General features: G+C 40.7%; 1 protein-coding gene across 1 annotated transcript in view; it reads left to right on the top strand.

The window, feature by feature from the left end:
- The window catches only part of LOC106676143 (protein NLRC3-like), a 30,816-nt gene extending 9,095 nt beyond the window's left edge, over window positions 1-21,721 (top strand). Inside the window, exons 3-11 of the mRNA XM_076880864.1 lie at window positions 653-891; window positions 6,123-6,164; window positions 7,439-9,230; window positions 9,403-9,576; window positions 9,849-10,022; window positions 10,207-10,380; window positions 17,181-17,354; window positions 19,221-19,267; window positions 19,645-21,721. Of these exons, the coding sequence (XP_076736979.1) occupies window positions 653-891; window positions 6,123-6,164; window positions 7,439-9,230; window positions 9,403-9,576; window positions 9,849-10,022; window positions 10,207-10,380; window positions 17,181-17,354; window positions 19,221-19,267; window positions 19,645-20,186 (3,358 nt within the window). The 3' untranslated portion in view covers window positions 20,187-21,721. The remainder of the gene's footprint in view (window positions 1-652; window positions 892-6,122; window positions 6,165-7,438; window positions 9,231-9,402; window positions 9,577-9,848; window positions 10,023-10,206; window positions 10,381-17,180; window positions 17,355-19,220; window positions 19,268-19,644) is intronic.
- The last annotated feature ends 1,556 nt before the right edge of the window (window positions 21,722-23,277 follow it).

Here is a 23,277-nt window from a genome sequence, read left to right as displayed (position 1 = left end):
GTTAAACATCCTCGGGTATAACTCTTTAACAGCAGTGTTAGGATTAAAGTTACATGTCACACTTATTTCTGCACAATTCTCTTTTAATGATTCTTTGGTTTTTTGGGGTTAGTTCTTATTGTATCAGGTCTTATTGTTGATTCTTTATTATTCAGTTTGTGATGTTATTCCCATCACAGAACAATCCATCCAGGAAAAAAAAAAGTAAAACCTAAATAATCCAGATCAAACAGTTAATCAGCTGTGCAATATACAGTGGAACCCCGACTTAAGAATACCCGTTTCACAAAAAATTCAAGTTACGAAGGCACTGAACCCTCGGGAACTAATTAATTTCGTAAGTCGGGGTTCCACTGTACTACATTTCTTTAGTAAAATTCTTGCAGAAACTTGTAAATGCCAACTAGTCGTAAATTCTCTAATATTTAATAATTTTTTCCCCTCCTTTTGTCTTTTATTATTACCACTGGTAATTTCTGTTATTCTCTCCTTAATATAACTGCACACTCTCTCTCTGCTCATGTAGAGCTGAGGGGCACGAGCCAAAGAATTTCATTATGGATCTGTACATGACAATAAAACTTGAAACTAAATTAGTAAAATGTAGATGTGATAGAGACTGTGACTGTTCACATGATTTCATGTTTAACAGATCAAAGATGGAGAAGCCCTCACCAGTGCAGCTGCTGGAAATGTTGAAGAATTTGGGAGAAGAGGAGCTGAAGATTTTCCACTTTTACCTGCAGTATGAACCTGGAGCTGACTTCCCTAAAATCTATAAGTTCCAGCTGGAGAACGCAGACAGACTGAAAACAGTAGACGTGATGGTGCAGGTGTATTCAGACCATGTGATGGAGGTGGCGAGGTCGATTTTAGGGAGGCTGAAAGGAGGTCAGTAAGAGAAAAATGAAACATTAAACACTGCTGACACAATCAGAACCAGAAAGGATTTATTACCTAAAGTTGAGCAGGTTTACAAGATTAGGAAATTGCTGCAGTACTTAGTGCAAAACATGCTGTAAGACAAACACTTAAATAAAATTTAAAAGTGCTGAGATTGATATATACAGTGGAAAGCAAAAGTTTGGGCAACCTTGTTAATAGTCATTATTTTCCTGTATAAATCGTTGGTTGTTCCAATAAAAAATGTCAGTTAAATATATCATATAGGAGACACACACAGTGGTATTTGAGAAGTGAAATTAAGTTTATTGGATTTACAAAAAGTGTGCAAGAATTGTTTAAACAAAATCAGGCAGGTGCATAAATTTGGGCACTGTTGTCATTTTATTGATTCCAAAACCTTTAGAACTGATTATTGGAACTGAAATTGGCTCGGTAAGCTCAGTGACCCCTGACCTACATGCACATGTGGATACAATAATGAGAAAGAGTATTTAAGGAGGTCAATTGTAAGTTTCCCTCCTCTTTTAGTTTTCTCTGAAGAGCAGCAACATGGGGGTCTCAAGACAACTCAAATGACCTGAAGACAAAGATTGTTCACCATCATGGTTTAGGGAAGGACACAGAAAGCTGTCTCAGAGATTTAAGCTGTCTGTTTCCACTGTTAGGAACATATTGAGAAAATAGAAGTCCACAGACTCAGTTCAAGTTAAGGCTCGAAGTGTCAGGCCAAGAAAAATCTCGGATAGACAGAAGCGACGAAGGGTGAGAACAGTCAGAGTCGACCCACAGACCAGCACCAAAGACCTACAACATCATGTTGCAGCAGATGGAGTCGCTGTGCATCGTTCAACCATTCGGCGCACTTTACACAAGGAGATGATGTATGCGAGAGTGATGCAGGGGAAGCCTTTTCTCCGTCCACAGCACAAACAGAGACACTTGAGGTTTGCTAAAGCACATTTGGACAAGCCAGCTTCATTCTGGAATAAGGTGCTGTGGAGTGATGAAACTACAATTGAGTTATTTGGGCATAACAAGGAGCGCTATGTCATGGAGGAAAAAGAACACAGCAGTCCAAGAAAAACACCTGCTACCTACAGTTTAATGTGGTGATGGTTCCATCATGCTGTGTGGCCAGTGCAGGGACTGGGAATCTTGTCAAAGTTGAAGGACACATGGATACCACTCAGTATCAGCAGATTCTAGAGACCAATGTCCAGGAATCAGTGACAAAGCTGAAGCTGCGCCAGAGATGCATCTTTCAACAAGACAATGACCCCAAAAACTGCTCAAAATCCACTAAGGCATTCATGCAGAAGAACAAGTACGTTCTGGAACGGCCATCTCAGTCCCCAGACCTGAATATTACTGAAAATCTGTGGTGTGAGTTAAAGAGAGCTGTCCATGCTCGGAAGTTATCAAACCTGAATGAACTAGAGATGTTTTGTAAAGAGGAATGGTCCAAAATATCTTCAACCACAATCCAGAATCTCATTGGAACCTACAGGAAGCGTTTAGAGGCTGTAATTTCTGCAAAAGACGGATCTACTAAATATTGATTTCATTTCTTTTTTTGTGGTGCCCAAATTTATGCACCTGCCTGATTTTGTTTAAGCAATTATTGCACACTTTCTGTAAATCCAATAACCTTCATTTCACTTCTCAAATACAGTGGAACCCCAACTTACGAATATCCCATCTAACGAAAAATTCAAGTTAAGAAGGCACTTAACGGCAATATTTCTGCCCGTGTTATGAGCAAATGCCCGCGTAACGAAATCCTCTGGCTCTGATTGGCTGAGCCCAGAATGCCTTCCGAATCATGTGACAACCCCTTTGCTTTTGTACTTGTGCTTTGCTGTTCCACTTTAACCATGTATTGTTGTTGCAGTTAGCAGTTATCCTATAGACCACCGGTGCGCGCACACACACACACTTGCACGCACTAACACATCCTCCAACCACACACACCCATATTTTGCTCAATTGCGGTTTATTTCATACCTCAAACATTTAGTAAACAATTAAGCAAATACAAGTAATCTACAGGTAGTAAGAAAATAAACTACTAACTCTTTTACGCTATGTCCGCACCTACACGGGTATTTTTGAAAACGCAGCTGTTTCGTCCACGTAAACGGTGTTTTGAATCACCAAAAACAAAGATTTTTTAAAACTCATTTTTTGCGTTTATGTGTGGAGGAGGAATACAGAGTTCCTCACACAATGTTAAAGGTACGTGCCTTTTTTCACGTCAGCTGTGCGCCACGTTATTGTTTACATGAGAGGAATTGCAGAATGGCAGATAGTCGGATTAACAGTATTTTGTCTCTATCTTCAGGTTTTACAGGCTTACATATAGACACGCAGTTACTGTCCCTCCATTTACAAAGGCAGAGGCGTCACAGTGTGATTATTTTACATGTAGTTGTTTTTTCATGTGTAATAATATTCAACATTGCTATCAATACATTTTTCAAAAAATGCATCTCTGGGTTTAAAAACATAAACAGCTGTGAGAGACTGTGAGAGACTGTTTGTGATTTGAACCGAGGGAACAAACTGTGGCAGGATCAGCCTGATGTTATTTGTATCCCGCTGTAACTTTACTGTATAAAGAGCTAACATCTCCAAAATGTCAGGAGTAGTTAGTCATTACAAGAAGTGTTTGTGAACTAAAAATCAAGAATGTGGGATTCTGTTTGTCCGTGATTTGAAGAGCCCAGCGCTGCTCCCGATGCAGGGAAAACCAATCCTGCAGGGAGACCTACCTCGGCACTTGTGCAGGTGAAGCCAAAGGGCAGACATGCTTCACCATATTTTCTAGTCTTTGGCTTAGAATGAAGTTGGTTTGGAAACATATTCAGCGATGCTTCATCTCCTGCTTTGCGTTTGTGTGGGAGCCCCATGGTTGTTGTTTATTTCTTTTTTTTTTTTTCCTTTTCATGCCGCGCACACCCTGCAATGGCTCTGCGCCCCCCACTTTGGGAAGGTCTGCTATAGACTATCGTTCATTCAAAGGCGCGATGGGTACTTAATTAGCTTGACAGACTGGTGTTTGGAGGTACAGCAGTTGGTGTACAGGGAGAAGAGCAGAGGACAAAGAGCACAGCCCTGGGGGGAGCCGGTGATGATGGTCCGGGAGTCCAAGACATTCTTCTTCAGTCAGGAAGTCAGTGAAACACCAGCAGATGGGATCAAGTATAATTATCTGGGAAAGTTTTTCTTGGAGATGGTCTGGAAGAATTGTGTTGAAGGCAGAGCTGAAGTCCACAAACAGGATTCTGGCATAGGTTGCTGGGAATTCCAGATGCTGCAGGTTAAGGCGTAGAGCCATCTTGATAGCATCGTCTACAGACCTGTTGGCACTGTATGCAAAAAGCAGGGGGACCGTGAGGGTCTTGACATAGGAGAGGATCAGGCACTCAAATTATTTTATGACCACGGATGTGAGAACCACAGGTCTGTAGTAATTTATTCAAGTAAACCTTGGCTTCTTGGGGACAGGGACTGTGGTGGAGGACTTGAAGCAGGCATATTTGCATTTGCACAGTCTCTGAGAGTGACAGGGGTCAGGAGCTTTCTGAGCATTCAGGCTCTTAAACTACTTCCTCACATCTGCTTCATGAATATGAAGGTTTGTAGTGGGAGAAGGTGGTGTGAGATCCTCATAGGTGTGGGATGAGAAGGGGGGTGTTGTGGGTGAAGTCTTTGGTTGTAGTGATGGCTCTGTGGTGGGGGAGAGGGGAAGGTGGGGTGATGAGTGTCCAAAGTGTCCCTATTGTTGGGGCTGGTGGGGGTATGAAAGGTGCTTGACGGCTCATCAAAACGACAGTAAAAGTCGTTGAGGGCGTTGTCCAAGAGCAAGTCATCAGTGGAGTGGGGGGTTTTAGGCCACGTCCACTTGTTTTCTCTCTGTTTTGGCCTCACATCCACATTGAGATGTCGTTTTCCCCGAAAGAAAACACAGCTTTTTGAAAATGCTCTCGAAAATGCATTCTTTTAAAACGGAGCTTTCGCATCGCAGTGTGGACAGCGAAAAATTGAGACTTTCTAAAATGATGACGCATGTTAGTCATATGATGCAGTCATGTGACCAATTAAACTAAGATAGCAGAGGGAATTATACAGCATTTGTTTTCTTTGCTGTCAATTTAGACAGCCCTATTAAAGATTAATATCAGTTTGTACATGCTTCAGATAGCTTTTCTTCACATTTTTTTAACTTTCACTCGTTTTTGCAACTTTGTACTTCTGTGTTTCTCGCAGCAACAACTCCACCTCATTGTTAGTCCATTTAAAAAAAAAACTCGGTGCTTTTCCTTGACATGTTGCCCCGACGTTTCAAAGAGCCAGAAAGTAAATAAGTGCCAGACAGAAATGAGGCAGGTTGAATCTTCTTGCATTTCACGCATGTGCAGTACTGGAACGTAAGCGTTTTCGGCCGTGTCAACGAGGACGCGCAATTCTGTGAAAACAACTGAAAATGACTGTGTGGATGTGGAGCGTTTTCGTATCAAAACGTAGTTTTCAAATCTATCCGGGCTAGTGTGGACGTAGCCTTAGGCTTGTAGTTAGTGATATTCCTAAATTATTCCTTTTCCACACAGAGGCTGAGTCGTTATCTGAGATCTGATGTGTCTTTTCAAAATGCTGGTGTTTAGCAGTGTCCACTTCTTTACTGAACCTCTGTAGTAGTCCCTGACTCCACATCTGAACGCCTTTCACTTTTCTAGCCACAGCTGTTTGATTTTAGGAGTAAACTAGTGTTTGTCATTATTATAACTCACCGTGGTGCATGATGGCACAATGCTATCCTCGCAGAAGTGGAGGTGACAGTGTCTCTAAACTCATCCAAGCTGTTAGAAGCAGCCCTCATTGTGTCCAAAGTCTGTAGTAAATCCATCGCAGATGTGACAAATACTGGGAAAAAAACAAAAGTGTGTTAGTCCTGTAGTTCTCTGGTGTAAGGATATCCAGAAGCATGTCCAGACACACAAATTATGCAGAAAAACAAGACGGCAGTAGCGCACTGAAGTACCAGGGCATCCATTTGTGACGCCATCTTGGATCTCATATTGTCATTCTTATTTTATAAATGTATTTTAGTCTTACTTTTTATTTTGTCTTTCCTTCTCAAATAATTGAGTACAAATATCATACTTACATTTTTTCGAAGACAAATTTATTACTCAAGCTGAACTTTCCTCCAACAGGAAGTCCTTCAGCCCAGGCAGCTTCATCACTTTCATCAGAAGGTAAGAATTCAGTAGTTGGTCTCAGGAAATACTGATAAGTCCATAACACATAAAGCCTGATGTGACTAAACAGAGCTCTGGTTTCTCTGTAGCCTCAGCTCTGCATTACGACAAAAGTCCGAGCTCTATTGAATGAACATCTGGTTGGTTTAATAGTCTCTTTAGTTCACTAGATTTCTTGATGGATACAGAGCTTCAGATGACACGTGAGGATGGTTCATATTCAATTAAATTTATGTATACAGCACCAAATCACAACATCAGTCACCTCAACTCGCTTTATATTGTGAGGTAGACCCTACAATAATACATACAGGGAAAAAGCCAACAATCATATGACCCCCTATGAGCAAGCACTTTGGCAACAGCGGGAAGAAAAAAACGTATGAATAGAAATCTCCATTTACATGAACAAACTATTAGATAGATAAGATACAAACTGCACTAAGGTCTAGCAGGACAAGCACAGAGATGAGTCCACTGTCAGAGGCCATAAGAAGATCATTTGTAACCTTCACTAAAGCTGTTTCTGTGCTGTGATGAGCTCTGAAACCTGACTGAAACTCTTCAAATAAACCATTCCTCTGCAGATGATCTGTTAGCTGTTTGACAACTACTCTTTCAAGGATATTTGAAATGACAGGAAGGTTGGAGATTGACCTATAATTAGCTAAGACAGCTGGGTCTATGGATGGCTTTTTGAGTAAAGGTTTAATTACAGCCAGCTAGAAGGCCTGTGGTACATAGCCCATTATTAGAGATAGGTAAATCATATTTAATATTGAAGAATGTTAATGTTAGAGCTAATGTTAAAGCTGAATCTTCGAGCTAATACTCATTAAAAAAAATACCTGAAATTAGCACTCTACAAAACTCATACTGACTGAGTCAGTTAACAACAGATTAAAATGCAGCAGTTTGGATATATTCAGATTGCAGCTTCTGGTCTTGATAAATTTTCATTAGCTGAGAGCAACGTGGCAGTGACTTACCTTCGGTCAAGCTGAAAGGAGCTGTGACCGGGGCACACATGCTTGCACCTACATCACCACACAGCGCACACGAACACACACAGACTCAGATCACATAGGCAGGAGATTAAAACACAAAATAAAATATTTAATAAACAAAGCATGTTTTGGTGAAATTCAAAAGAACAACATATATTTAACCAAACATCTAATGAATTGAAACAAATTTAAGATGCAAATAAATAAATATATAAATTATAGACCATAGTAGACTAATCATCTCAAATACTGTTTTTAATTCAGAGACTCTTCAGTGCTGTCAACTTAAACTCAAGTGTAACCTGAAGGATGAGTTTGAGTGTGTGTTTGAGGGGATCGCAAAAGCAGGGAACCCAACCCTTCTGAATCAGATCTACACGGAGCTCTACATCACAGAGGGAGGGACTGCAGAGGTCAGTGATGAACATGAGGTCAGACACATTGAAACAGCATCCAGGAAACCAGGCAGACTAGGAACTACAATCAGACGAGAAGACATCTTTAAAGCCTCACCTGGAAGAAATAAATCAATCAGAACAGTGCTGACAAAGGGAGTGGCTGGCATTGGGAAAACATTCTTAACACAGAAATACACCCTGGACTGGGCTGAAGACAAAGCCAACCAGGACATCCAGTTCATATTTCTATTCACTTTCAGAGAGCTGAATGTGCTGAAAGAGGAAAAGTTCAGCTTGGTGGGACTTGTTCATCGCTTCTTTACTGAAACCAAAGAAGCAGGAATCTGCAGCTTTGAAGACTTCCTGGTTGTGTTCATCTTTGATGGTCTGGATGAGTGTCGACTTCCTCTGGACTTCCAAAAAACTACAATCCTAACTGACCCTAGAGAGTCCACCTCAGTGGATGTGCTGCTGATAAACCTCATCAGGGGGAAACTGCTTCCCTCTGCTCGCCTCTGGATAACCACACGACCTGCAGCAGCCAATCAGATCCCTCCACAGTGTGTTGGCAGAGTGACAGAGATCAGAGGGTTCATTGACCCACAGAAGGAGGAGTACTTCAGGAAGAGATTCATAGATGAGGAGCAGGCCAGCAGGATCATCTCCCACATCAAGACATCACGAAGCCTCCACATCATGTGTCACATCCCAGTCTTCTGCTGGATCACTGCTACAGTTCTGGAGGATGTGCTGAAAACCAGAGAGGGAGGACAGCTGCCCAAGACCCTGACTGAGATGTACATCCACTTCCTGGTGGTTCAGGCCAAAGTGAAGAAGGCCAAATATGATGGAGGAGCTGAGACAGATCCACACTGGAGTCCAGAGAGCAGGAAGATGATGGAGTCTCTGGGGAAATTGGCTTTTGATCAGCTGCAGAAAGGAAACCTGATCTTCTATGAATCAGACCTGACAGAGTGTGGCATCGATATCAGAGCAGCCTCAGTGTACTCAGGAGTGTTCACACAGATCTTTAAAGAGGAGAGAGGACTGTACCAGGACAAGGTGTTCTGCTTCATCCATCTGAGTGTTCAGGAGTTTCTGGCTGCTCTTCATGTCCATCTGACCTTCATCAACTCTGGACTCAATCTGCTGAATCTAGAAACAACTCACTTATTTAAAACCCTCAGAACAAAATACAAACTACATTTCTTCTACCAGAGTGCTGTGAACAAAGCCTTACAGAGTCCAAATGGACACCTGGACCTGTTCCTCCGCTTCCTCCTGGGCCTTTCATTGCAGACCAATCAGACTCTCCTACGAGGTCTGCTGACACAGACAGAAAGCAGCTCACAGACCAATCAGGAAACAGTCCAGTATATCAAGGAAAAGCTCCATGAGAATCTGTCTGCAGAGAAAAGCATCAATCTGCTCCACTGTCTGAACGAACTGAATGATCATTCTCTAGTGGAGGAGATCCAGCAGGGCAGGAGCTCAGGAAGTCTCTCCACAGGTAAATTGTCTCCTGCTCAGTGCTCAGCTCTGACCTTCATCTTACTGTCATCAGGAGATCTGGATGTGTTTGACTTCAAGAAATATTCTGCTTCAGAGGAGGCTCTTCTGAGAATGCTGCCAGTGGTCAAAGCCTCTAAAAAAGCTCTGTAAGTAAACATGAACTCATCACTTAAAATCCTATAATCAGTAAAAATCTTAAAATCATGGGAAATAAATCAGAAATGCTGAAAACATAAAAAATAGTAACAATTATTATTAGCTCAGTTGGTAGTGGTTTCCCTATGATCTTCTTTTCTCTTTTTTTCCTTTCTCTCTCAGCCTGAGCAGCTGTAACCTGTCAGAAAAAGGCATTGAAATTCTGTTGCCAGTGGTCAGCTCCCAGTCCTGTCGTTTGAGAGAGCTGGACCTGAGTACCAACAGTCTGAAGGCTTCAGCAGTAAAGCTTCTGTGTGCTGCACTGGAGAGTCCACACACCAAACTGAATATTCTGAGGTCAGATCAACTTGTTTAGTTTAATTCAACAGTTTAGTTCAACTGTTTAGTTCTGTTGCTTATATGTTTGATGTCTTTTTTGTTTATATAAACCGAAAAAAATAATCAACAATTTAACCAGTAAAGGTAAACTTTATCCAGTTATCCTTGTTTCATAGCATTTTTAATCATTTTTAAGTTAAAGTTTTACTAACCTGCTCAGCACAAGACAATACGCTATTGCACCTTGATTACTGTTTAATAATAATCTTTATTCATGTTTTTATCTTCAGACTTAACATCTGTGAACTCTCAGAGGAAAACTGTGAAGCTCTGTCCTCAGTTCTCAGCTCACAGTCATTGAGACTGACAGAGCTGGACCTAAGTATCAAAAACCTGCGGAAATCAGGAGTGAAGCTTCTGTCTGCTGGACTACAAAGTTTAAACTGTAAACTGAATACTCTGAGGTCAGATCAAATTACATTTTGTTTTTAGATTTATTAATTAAATATTTAAGCTAAGTTCATCCATATGATGTTGTATCTTAGTATGTTAATGTTTCCTATGAAAATTGAAAGACAAGATTTAATGTGAAAAGTATTAACAAGCTTTACAGAGTATTTGTTTTATAGACTGTCTTTTATTTTTCAGACTGAGTGGATGTAACTTCTCAGAGAGAATCTGTGAAGATCTGTCCTCAGTTCTCAGCTCCCAGTTATCTAGTCTGAGAGAGCTTGATCTGAGTAACTGTGACCTGCAGGATTCAGGAGTAAAGCTTCTGTCTGCTAGACTAAAGAGTTCACAGTGTGCAGTGGAAACTCTCAGGTGAGGATTCCAACTTTTCCACAGATGATCATTTTTCCTTGATTTCCTGCAAGATTCTTTGTAATACAGGTGCCAGAATTGTCCAGAATTATTTGTAGAATTCTGCAGGAAAGTCATCTGGAACTCGAGGCTTATTATTAGGCATACTTATCAGGGCTTCCTGGAGTTCCCCTGGTGTCACAGGCAAATCCAGTGCTATTGCTTCACTGTCTAGTAATTTTGGAAGAATTACATTGTCAAGAAACTGATGAATTTCATTTTTAGTGGTAAACATAAAGTTTCGTAGAAATCCCTAAAATATTGTTTGTTTGATTATCTAAGAATAACAAAATTGTTATTGTGTTCGAAATTCTGCAAGGGAAGTCTTTGCTTAGGAATTTATTCATTTTTAAATTAATAATTTAATTTAATTCTAATTTTGTTTCGCGTGTTTTGTTCAGTATTTCCTGATCTTGGTCTGACATGTAGGGTTTTCTTTCTTTTTTTTAAGGATTTGATGTTTTTTTTTCTAGTTCCTGTATATTTTTGTTTTCTTTTTTCTTTTTATGTGATGAGAAAGAAATTATTTTACCTCTCATCACAGCTTTCCCTGCTTCCCATAGAACAGATGCTGATGTTCCAGGAGTGTCACTATAGTCTAAATATAAAGACCACTCTTTTTTAAAATATTTAATAAAGTCTTTATGTTTGAGTACTGATGTATTAAACCTCCAGCTTTTACTTCTTCTTAGTGTTCTTCTTATGTATTAGTGTTAAAGATACAGGAGCATGATGGCTGACAGCGATAGGGTGAAGTTTAGTGTCTGAATTTTTACTTAACAGTGAGCTGCTGACTAGAAAATAATCCAGACGAGAGTAGGAGTGATAACCATGTGAGAAGAAAGTATATTCCTTACTGTTGGGGTGATGGGAGCGCCATACATCGCAAAGACCAAAGACGCTTATATACTGTTTGATTATATTTGTGGACTGCCAATTGCGCTGAGTTCCTGCTGTGTTTAGCCTGTCCATTTCTTCATTCAGTCCAAGGTTGAGTTCGCTTCCTAGAAAAAGCAGTCTAGGTGTTCAGAGAATGCACTAAAAAATCTGTGAAAGAATGAGCGATCATCAACATTTGGGCCATATAGACTTAAAATACATAACTTTTTGTTAAGTATAGATGGTTAATATTTAAGAATCTGTACTCTGGATCTATAACTGTATCGCATACTATAAAATCAACAATTTTACTCTACTCCCCTTTGTCTAGATTTAAAACAGGCAAACACATTATGAAACTCAGGTGTTTTAAGTTCTTTTAAACTTGTGACACATCTGTGAGTCTCTTGTAATAAAACAACATCTGCCTTTAGTTTTTTGAGCTGCTTAAATATCTTTAACCTCTTTTCTCTGGTGCCATCTTCATTTACATTTACCAATTTATAAAACTTAGTGTGCCCATATTTGTGTGTATATGGCTAATGATGTACGCTGGATATTTTGTTTTACGGGTGAAGAGAATCTAGACACTTGTTTAAAGAGGAAAAAAGATATGTGGTGTAACGCTTCATAATTCTGACTATGTGTGTGCATATTAACTAATATTAGCAGGCGTGTATGAGCTTGAGTGTGTGTGACCTATATGTCTATGTGCACTGTGAGGGTGTTGTAAATGTGCTGACATTGAGTGCATATGGGTGTGTTCCACTATTCACACACTGTTAGAGGCAGCTACAGTTGTAGCCACAGCTGCCCTGGGGCAGACTGACAGACGTGAGGGTGCTGTATCACCCTTCTGGCGATACGGCAGCCGAGTAAGCTTCTCGGATGAGAGGTGAAGCTTCTTTCTGACAGAACTGAAGAAGCTTCTCGGATGAGAGGTGAAACGTCTTCAAGCAACTTAAAGAGGTCCAGACACTTTTCTTTCCATGCTCTACGACTACGATGACCTGGATGACTGAGAACCTTCACAGACATAAGATACCATTTACTTTTCTTTTCCACCTGACGTGACCTACAGCGTGACACATGTACCTTTTGCCTCACTTCCATCACTTCCCTCTCTGTATGTGTTTTCTTTCTTTCTAAAACAGTAAGCATTTGTCACATTCTCAGATGCTAATTCTGACCAATCATAAGCGTCAATTTCACGCATATCTTTAAGTCGTCCTCTGCTGAATATCTTCTGAACTAGGGATGGGCGATATGACCCAAAATTCATATCTCGATATTTTTTTAGCTGGATGGCGATATAAGATATGTCTCGATATTTTTTTTTTTTAAAGCCATAAAGTAGGAACAAAAAGAGTTCTTATTCAAAGCTGTGTCCCAGATGTCACACAGGCACTTTTATTAACATACAGCATAGATGTACATGAAAAAAACTACTCAAAAATAAACTAAGCATTTATTAAACAATAATGCTCCATAAATAAAAGAAAACATTGTTTTTGTGCATAACAAAAAGCTCACAATTCAAAATGTAAACTAAGAAACGCTGAGCATAATAACAAAGATACAGATTTCACAGCTGCTCTGTTCCTGACTTTAACTGCGTGACTGACAGCCTGGAGTTTGAAATCCGCTTCGTAACCATGTCTCTTAACAGGTGCCATTTATGGTCCTTAAACACACACAATACTGTAATATTACGTTGAAGCACAGTACGTATTACTACTCGAGGCGCCTCGGTAGCCGTAATGCTCCGACAAGCCATCAAGCGGTGCAGCTCTGTAGCTTACCAAAGTCGTATTAAATTTTTTTTGACAGATTGCTGAGCGCATTGTTCCACATAAAATCGTTTCGCAGTCATCAAGCACAACCAGAATTCATGCATAAGGCGCGCTATCAACTTTTGAGAGAATGAAAGGATTTGAGGCTGCACAGCATTGGCGTGGTTAGCTCGTTAACACGTTGACGCCGTCCAGCCACACGCACGGGGCAATGCGCGGAAACTTGTTAACAGAGATTTGCCGTGTCCATCTTGTCACTGCCTGCAGGTGAAGCGATGGGAGAAGAGGGGGAGTTGTGTTTAGTTAAGGAGAGAGGTGATTTTCTGACGTTTTTAATTTGGTTCTGCCTGCTTCTAATGATGTTGATTTATTAACAAATCTTTTTAATAATTAATGTCTTTCTATTATCGATAATATTTGCATTATTAAAACTAGACTAGCCCCTGTTACAAAACCCTCGCCCTGGATAAACGACAGCATTCGCTGTTTAAAGCGTGTCTGTCGTAAAGCTGAGCGTTTGTGAAGAAAGACTTGTTTACCGGTTCATCTCTTTCATTTAAAAGACCTTTTAGTTTCTTTTAACGCTTCAATTCGTGATGCAAGGGCTGCTTATTTTTCAAACCTAGTCTCTAGGAGAAGAGGTAACCCTAAGGTTTTATTTGACACTATTAGGGATATTGTTGCTCCAGCTTCTGCTGCTGTCCCCATTTCTTCGAATGAAGACTGTGAAAAATTTCTTTCCTTCTTTGTTGAAAAGGTTAGCAATGTAAGGAGCAAAATCTCTCCCTCCATGTACCATTTGCCTGTTCCGATTTTACTTAAGCCTGTCAGATTTGAAAGATTTTCACCAGTGTCTTTACCTGAGTTGTTGAAGCTGGTCACTTCAATGAGATCATCCTCTTGCCCCCTTGATATTTTATCCGGGTCTTTACTTAAAAATTTTTTTGAGTCTATTGGTCCTAGTGTTCTTAAAATTATTAATGCATCTCTGCTCTCTGGTCAGGTCCCTGTTTACTGTAAAAGTGCTGTCATTCACCCACTTTTGAAAAACCTAAACTAGATCCTTCTTTGCTTTCCAGTTACAGACCCATCTCAAAATTGCCTTTTATTGCCAAAATTTTAGAAAAGGTTGTGGCCAAGCAACTCACGGATTTTCTAGATGAACACAACTTTCTTGATAAACTTCAATCTGGCTTTCGTAAGGCTCACTCTACCGAAACTGCACTTCTTAGAGTGTTTAATGATATTTTGATGAATTATGATGCTGGAGAGTGCACTGTGTTGATGTTGCTGGATCTGACCTCTGCTTTTGACACTGTTGATCATCTTATTTTGTTAGATAGATTAAACCACTGGGTGGGCGTATTGGGTACCGCATTGGAATGGTTTAAATCCTATTTGTCAAATCGATCTTTCTCTGTGGCTACCTCTAAGTTCAGATCCTCCGTCAGCTCTCTTGCCTATGGGGTGCCTCAGGGCTCTGTCTTGGGACCATTATTGTTTTTGTTGTATTTACTCCCTCTTCTGCAACTTCTCAGCTGTTTCTCTGATATTTCATATCATTGTTATGCAGATGATATTCAGCTATATATCTCTTTTAGGCCACCTGATGTTTCTAAGCTCTAAATCCTGCAGTCCTGCTTAGATTCCGTTAGAGATTGGCTGGCTGGTAATTACCTTCAACTAAATGCTAATAAAACGGAAGTCATTGTCTTTGCTCCTGAGAAATTTGTTCCCCTCGTGGTTAAAAATCTAGGCCCTCTTGCTTCTTATATTAAATCATCCATTAGGAACCTTGGTGTTACATTTGATCCAGCTCTGACGCTGGACACACACGTTAAATCTTTAGTTTGCTCTTGTTTTTACCATTTAAGAAATATCGCTAAGCTGACTCCCATTGTGTCACGTTCCGAATTGAAAATGATTATTCATGCTTTTGTTTCATCTCGCTTAGATTATTGTAATTCCTTGTTTACTTGCTTAAGTAATGCCTCCCTGGAACAACTGCAGGGTGTTCAGAATGCTGCTGCCAGGCTTCTGACAAAGCATCACAAACACTCCCATGCCACTCCCCTGCTGATTCAGCTGCATTGGCTCCCTGTCAAGTTCAGAGTCCAATTTAAGATCATAATCATGACTTATAGGGCCCTGCACGGTGTAGCTCCAACTTACTTAAGTGATCTTCTTCTTCCTTATGACCCCAGCAGGTCCCTGAGGTCTTGTGACCAGGGGTTGCTGGCTGTCCCGCATACAACGTTAAAAACAAAAGGTGACAGAGCGTTTGTATCAGTGGCTCCCAGACTCTGGAACTCGCTCCCTCTAAGTTTGAGATCTGTGGACTCAGGTTTTTAACTGCTTTTTTTTCTATCTGTTTAAACTCGCTTTTGGTTGATTTTGTTTTGTTTTAGATTTTAATGTCTGTTTTCTGCCTCTGTAAAGCACTTTGTGATTTTATCTTGAAAGGTGCTATATAAATAAAATTTTACTTTACTTACTTTACTTTACTTAGTATCAATATTTTCTTTATTTCTACTCACACACTGTGTGTAGAAATAAACTGCTGACAGTGAGGATGATATCCCTGATTGCAGTAAATCATATTTTCTGTTGAAAGTAGAAAAGAAGAAAGTAGAAAGAAGTAGAGCGCAGACAGAGCTGAAAACTGGTGCCTGTTTGATTTAGTCCTTGAAGGAGAGGTGGTGTTTTTACTGAGATATTCTAATGATGTTACAGACAGTGTGTGGCTCTCTCTCTGAATGAAAAGCATTCATTCAGTCATTACAAGGCCCAAAAAGTCCAAAAGACCAGCCAATCAAAAATTGGAATTCCTGAGCCTGGCAATGCCTGAAAGCAGCAGGTATGCTACCTGTGGCAGCCGGAATCACATGATCTGACTGTTTGAACCACGGCGCAGCGTTTCCAAACATCTGCACTTTAGAAGCTCCAAACTGTGGAAACGTCAGTGTTGAGTGTCTCATCCCTATTTAAGAGATCTTCTTGGCACTGCAAAGCTAAGCTTGCAAACAGCACCATAGTTTGTGAATCCCAACTAATCAGAGCACTCCTTATGTCACGTCACATGACCCGTGTGTTTTCTCCTTTGATTAGCACCCAAAGAACTAAAGAAAGGCCAGAAGGATGTTCAGCTAATCAAATCCCTCATAGGAACAGGAAGTCTAGAGACGAAATGGAGCAGAGAAGGAGAATCACCAGTTTAAAAGTCTGAGTTTTAAACTGGTGACCCTCTAAAGAGCCTTTTATCGACTCTCTTTTTTTAATTGACTTTCTCTTTTCTTTACAGTTTTTTTCACCATTTAAACTGTTTAATATCAGATTTAGAAATAACTTTTGGATAGTTTTTCTACATTTCCACTAAAATGTGACACAAATAATGACTTTCTGACTTTACTTTGGACTAATATAACGACTCAGCCTGGCTATGTTGGACTTGGTGTGGAAGCAGCTCCCAGTTTGAGTTCAGGAGACAGACACCCTCTCTACTTTGAAGATCAGCTTCAAGCTTTCCTTTTTGATAAAGCTTATAGTTCGAGCTGGATCAGGTGACCCTGAACCATCCCTTAGTTATTCTGCTATCGGCTAAGGCTGTTGGTGGACTTCCCATGATGCTCTGCTTTCTTCTCCACTCCCCTCTTTTCACTCCTGATGCTTTTATATGTCACTACTGCATGTCCTTAACTTTTGTCTCCTCTCTCCCTAGTTTGTATTTTGTTCTTGTCTCTCTGAGCTCATCTCTTCTCTTTCCCCTCACCCTGCAACCAGTCATGGTAGATGCTCCTCCTGGAGCCTGTATTCACAGGGAGGATCTTTGTGTCAAAGGGAGTTCTTCCTTCCCACCATCACCAAGTACTGCTCAAAGTAGATAGTCTGATAGTTGGGGCTTTCTCTCTAATATTGTAGTATATTGCTGTTACCTTACACTGTTAAACAGCTTGAGATGACTGCTGTTGTCTTTTGGGAATTGTCACTTATAAATAAAGTTAAATTTAATGCATGTAAATGGACAGATGTTATTATATGTGACAAACAGAAAATGATTGACAGATGGATTGTTGTTTTGTGTGTCTGCAGTCTGTCAGGCTGTCTGATCACAGAGGAAAGCTGTACTTCTCTGGCCTCAGCTCTGAGCTCCAACCCCTCCCATCTGAGAGAGCTGGACCTGAGCTACAATCATCCAGGGGACTCAGGAATTGAGCTTCTGTCGGCTGGACTGAAGGATCCAGGCTGGAGACTGGACACTCTCAGGTATGGAGAGAATGTCTGATAGAGGAGAAAGAGCTGGAAACATTTCCTGTGTCCTTCACTCACTTCCTGTTTGTTTCCTGCAGATGAGACATGAACAATCACACATGCAGGAATATTTTCAGGGACAGACACACTAGTCTAGCTGGATAGTACATGGATATTTGTGTAGGGGGTCTCCAAGGAGCCTGTTTGCAGGAACATGATAACAGATAAGTCATGTTGTGAGTTTCATTAAAAGTAGACCTACAAATAGGTCCATAAATATTTGGACAGAGACAACAGTTTGCAATTTTGGGTTACCACGGTGAACTTTAAATAAAAAAACTCAGATGCAGTTGAAGTTCAGACTTTCAGCTTTAATTCATTGGTTTAAACAAAAAGCTTGCATAAAAATGTGACAAACTAAAGCATTTTCTTAACATAATCCCTTCATTTTAGGGTATGTAACATTAATGACTCAATGGTAGGGAAGTGGAAGGAGCGCAGTTTTTGGCTTTCCACATATTCCAAAACTTGCTTTGTCGCTTTGCCATTACTGTGGCCTGGCATAATTTGCAGATGATGCGATGCTTTGAACCAAAACAGGCGCAGCTTGATGACACCATCAACATACGCTATCGAGGCAGAGCGGTATAGTCAAAAGCTCTACCGCCAAATTTATATCGTTTCTACAGTTTACCGTTTATACCACCCACCCCTAGTTTACAGCAAACTCTTCCAAATGCAAGCACCACACCTCAAATCCACCCCTGCCTTTTTTGTACTTAATTGATAATGACATAACAAAGGAATTTTCCTTTCCTGCCCACGAAATGGACGTTGTATCAGTTGTGTGTGCTACAGTTAGTGTGTAGTGTAGTCATTCTTTGGTTTTGTGTGTCAGTTCTACTAGTTGTGACAGCCAGTGGGCTGGCCTTGTGTTTTGCTTTTCTTGTTGCCTGTCTTTTTCAGGTAAGTGGTAGGTTGAGCTGACCCAATTATAGACGCAGCACACCTGAGAAGGCCAGTCCCAGCATATAAAGCCACCTTGATTGAATCTCTCTCTGTCTGGCATCCATCGTGTTCATTCGGCGCTTTTGTTATGGCTGCTATATCATTTAAATTGTGTTAAACTTTCTTCACCTTATTTTCATTAAAAATATCTTACAGCCTTTAAAAGACTGTATGTGTTATCCCACTTGCTTGTCACGTCCTTGAGCCGGGTTGTGACATAGTGAAGTTTGAAATGCTTATATAAAACCACCTGAGGCCTTGGCTGCATTTTTAGGGAAATAGTTGCATGTTGTTTGCAAAACGTATGCATCACTTTTTAAAATGCACAAATTCTATGAGCATTTCAAGTTCTGAAAATGATTGGTTAAACATGTTTGTGGTTTTTACAGTAAAAATCTGACCTTTTTCTACTCAGATATTTTCTCCAATGACTCGAGATATGGTGTTGATGAATGTGTCAGAACTAATACAAAGATATAACCCTGTGCAGTCTGGAGAAATTGGCCATCATCCACTCCTGTCCTGTTTCCGTCACTGTCTTGTTGGCCTCAGTCATGAAGCAACAGACAATAAGGTCTTTAGAGAGGCTCATCTGTGCTGTCTTTCCTCCATCCAGGACCTGGAAAGGTCCAGAATGAGGAAATGGGACAAACACATCTCTATAGACCTTTCACATCATGGAAATAAACTGTTCGCATTTCTTTCTTCAGGCAGATGATACAGAGTGTTGTTAACAAAAACAGACACCACAGACAATTCATTCCTCCGGGCTTTCACTTTGATGAACACTGTGAATGTTCATGTGTACGAGAGCCATGTAATGTCCATGTGTGCATGCTGACTGTGCTGGTCTGACCCCCCTCCTCCTTTCAGGGTGGAGCCTGCTGGAGTCCGATGGTTGACACCAGGTCTGAAGAAGTGTAAGTGTGTTTTTATTGTGATTCATGAAAACAAAGCAGCACACATTCAACCATCTTCAAACTGTCACATCACTCATTCACATCTCTGATGTCAGGAGTCATCATCAAAGTGTCAATTAGACACGATAGAACAGAGAAAACCTGAGTCATAGTGGTCAAAACATTTATATTTCTGTTTTATTCAATCATCTTCTGGAAGAGAGACCCCTGCACAGCCCCCAAAGGCCAGTTGTCTCAAAGCTGGCCCTTTTTTTTTTATACATAAAACAATATAATCAGCAAATAAGCCTTAAAATATATATTTAAATCTCAACACAATCAATGAACAGATGATGGATCAATAACTGCAGCTTGATTGTGTTTGTTCTCTCCGTCAGATTCCTGTCAACTCACAATTGACACAAACACAGTGAACAAATGGCTCCAACTGTCTGACAACAACAGGAAGGTGACACATGTGGAGAAGGTTCAGTCATATCCTGATCATCCAGACAGATTTGATGTCAAGTGGCAGCTGCTGTGTAGAGATGGTCTGACTGGTCGCTGTTACTGGGAGGTCGAGTGGAGAGAAAACGTTGATATATCAGTGAGTTACAGAAGAATCAGAAGGGAAGGAAGCAGTAATGACTGTGTGTTTGGACTCAATGACCAGTCCTGGAGTCTGAGCTGCTCTGATGATGGTCCTCAGTCTGTCAGGCACAATAAGATAAAAACATCCATCTCCTCCTCCTCCTCCTCCTCCTCCTCCTGTGTCTCTAACAGAATAGCAGTGTATGTGGACTGTCCTGCTGGCACTCTGTCCTTCTACAGAGTCTCCTCTGACACTCTGATCCACCTCCACACCTTCAACACCACATTCACTGAACCTCTTTATCCTGGATTTTGGGTTAATCCTGATTCCTCAGTGAGTCTGTGCTGAGTTGAGTGTAAAGAGTGTCCTCCTGTTAGAGAAACACTCTGACTGTTGAAGAGATCAGTTCAATCTGTACATTTCTGACTCTTTCACTCATGGATTCAACCAGTTTTTAACTGATTTTAATGTTTTAAACTGTTCTAAAGGATTCCTTGTAAAGCTCTTCCTCTTCAGTCCTTTAAAGATGGAAGCTCACATTATTACAGGATCCACATGTTGTTTTTGTGTCTTGTTCCACTCAAAGCTTCACAGTGAATATCAGTATGTTGTGTTTCTCTGAAGCTCAGTTCACAACCAGCTCCTCTGCAGTCTGAGCTCATTAAAATGAATCAAAATGTTTTATTTCTCTTTCTTAGTGGGATGTTTCCAAACTCTCCACATGCTCTTACTCTTTCACTTATTGTTGAAAGCTTATCATTTGAAAATGTTTCAGCCTGTGACAAAGTGGCTAGGACAGAATTCATTTGCCATTTGTCACTTGCATATATTGTTATTTTCTGTTCTGTTATTTTACAGTCAGCCATAATGCTTTGATTTAGACATTGCTGGTGTAACTTCTCTTAACACACACTATCCCGGGTTTTGTTTGTGGTAGCAGTAGTTACATCCTTTACATCCATGCATGTGTTTTAAAGCAAACACTACTAACCATCAGATCATCTGAATTCTCTTCTGTTTACAGGCACATGTCTGGTAAATTATGTTTCTTTATGTTGCTTTGAGTTATACTTACCATGGTGTCCATGTTGTGCACTCAGGTCCTATATGTGAGACAGGTGTAGGGGAAGGGCCGCCCACTACTTCCTGTTTATATAGAGTCATGAGGTCAATGATTGCATCACTGGGTGTAACCAAATGGAGGGTTTTTCATTTTGTATAGTATTGTTTGTTTTCTTTAAAGTAGCCTTTTGAGTTTATTAGTGTTAAAATAGTGTGAACACACTTAATTGGAAGTGCTCTTGTGTCGATTAAGCTAACAAACAAACATGCAGTGTTTTACTTTACCATTTAGTTGAGTAAATGAGTTTGTCAGTTTCATGCATGACCTTATTCCTGTTCTTTGTTTAGAATTGTATTATTTGGTTTGACCTATTTGTTTCAATGGTAGGGACTAACGAGGTCAGGTGTGGGCAAAGTCCTGTATAAAGCCAGTGGGATTTTTGCATGTGTGATTGTTTTATGTTAAATGGAGATGCCAGCAATAAAGTATGCTTAAAAGAACTTCAATCGTCTGCTAATCCTATTTACTAGTGATGGCCAAATGAAGCTTTCTGAAGCTTGTATTGAAAAACGGTTCATTACTCGAAGCTTTTCAACACAGTCCTCTCTGGTGACATCTGGTGGCCGAAAATATGAAGAGCAGCTTGAATCCACAAAATAAACCCAACCACTTCATTATGATTGCCCACTCTACAGAGTGGAATTCTTTCTGATACTGGGCCGCTGTTGTGTTGCTTTGAACGTGTATTTTGTGGTGGTTAAAAAAATGTGGTTTATTTGTTTAATAAATAGTTTTGACCAGTAAACGCTCCTTGTTTAAACATGCACCATGGTGTGGTCTTTCTTTGCTTGTGACTTCTTGATGTTAGTAAATACAATAATTGAAAAATACCACATTACATATAGTATATAAGAGAGATAATCCCATACAGCTTATGACAAAATTTGATCCGAAGTGATTGATGGCCCTAATCACGACCTTTTGACCCCCCGCCCCTCCCCTCCGTGGGAAACCCCCGCGTGACGAATCGTATCCGGAGAAAGGGGGGTGGGAAACCCCCCGCGTGACGAATCGTATCCTGAGAAAGGGGGGCGGACCCCGGAAGCGCGCCATCTGTTGCTAACCGTAACGAATTGCACCCCGAGAAAGGAGGGGTGAACCCCCGGAAGCGCGTCATCTGTTGTTGGGGGAAAAAAAAGTTTTTAGAGGGAGGGGGAAAACCTCCGGAAGCGCGTCATCTGTTGTTGGGAAAAAAAGTTTTTAGAGAGGGGGAAACCTCCAGAAGCGCGCCATCTGTTGGAGGGGAATAAAAAAGCAGAGAGAGGAGTCCGTCACAATTTCTAAGGCACAGACACAAGATGGATTTCCTTCTGCAGCCCCGCAGCGGTCCTGTGTCCGATGAGATCTGCTCTCCCAAAGAAGAAGGTTTTGAATATGACATATTCAAATACAGCATATTTACTATGGAAGGCATCGATCCGGACCTTATGACCCTACCGGAAATACTCCGGAAGTGTCTAGTCATTTTCAGACCTGTTGCATCATGTTCCCTAACCACAGCGGTGATGCAGCAGATGATTCTGCGATGAAAAGAAGAACTTTCTATCCGCTTGTAACCTTTAAGATACACCATAGCTTGTGATGAAAAGAAGAACTTTCTATCCGCTTGTAACCTACAGGCTGCCTATGTGTAAAAAAATTGAATAAATAGCGCTTAGTGAATACTACTTTTCCTTTTGAGAGTCCTTTTTTTTACAAGAGACTGAAAAAACAAACCAGCGACAGGCGATCTTGTTTCACACACACACACACACACACACACACACACACACACACACACCCACCTCTGTGGGAACGAGTCAACCATGAGCCGAGTTTTGTCAACAGCAATTGTCCATTTGGTAAAACAAATATCCGTCTCAAAGTCGTATTTTACCGTTGCAGAAAACAGACGGCGTTCACAAGAAGGCCCACACACACACACACACACACACACACACACACACACACACACACACACACACACACACCCCGCGAGGCAAGGAGGAGTTTTTTTCTTCATTACTTTTTACAATAAGTTTTCTCAATAGATAGAAAATGATGACGCTGAGGAGTCAGCATCCGATATTATCATTGCTTGTAACCCGGTAAATAATTTCGTACATCTCCCCATAAAACTAGTCTTAGCGAGGAAAAAAAAAATCTAATTATTCGAATAAGTTTATTAAAGCACCCCCTCTGTGGGAACGAGTCAACCATGAGCCGAGTTTTGTCAACAGCAATTGTCCATTTGGCAAAACAAATATCCGTCTCAAAGTCGTATTTTACCGTTGCAGAAAACAGACGGCGTTCACAAGAAGGCACACACACACACAC

This window comes from Maylandia zebra, unplaced genomic scaffold (assembly GCF_041146795.1).
Source record: "Maylandia zebra isolate NMK-2024a unplaced genomic scaffold, Mzebra_GT3a scaffold01, whole genome shotgun sequence".
NCBI classification, from domain to species: Eukaryota; Metazoa; Chordata; class Actinopteri; order Cichliformes; family Cichlidae; genus Maylandia; species Maylandia zebra.
This window is presented reverse-complemented; position numbering and strand designations above follow the sequence as displayed.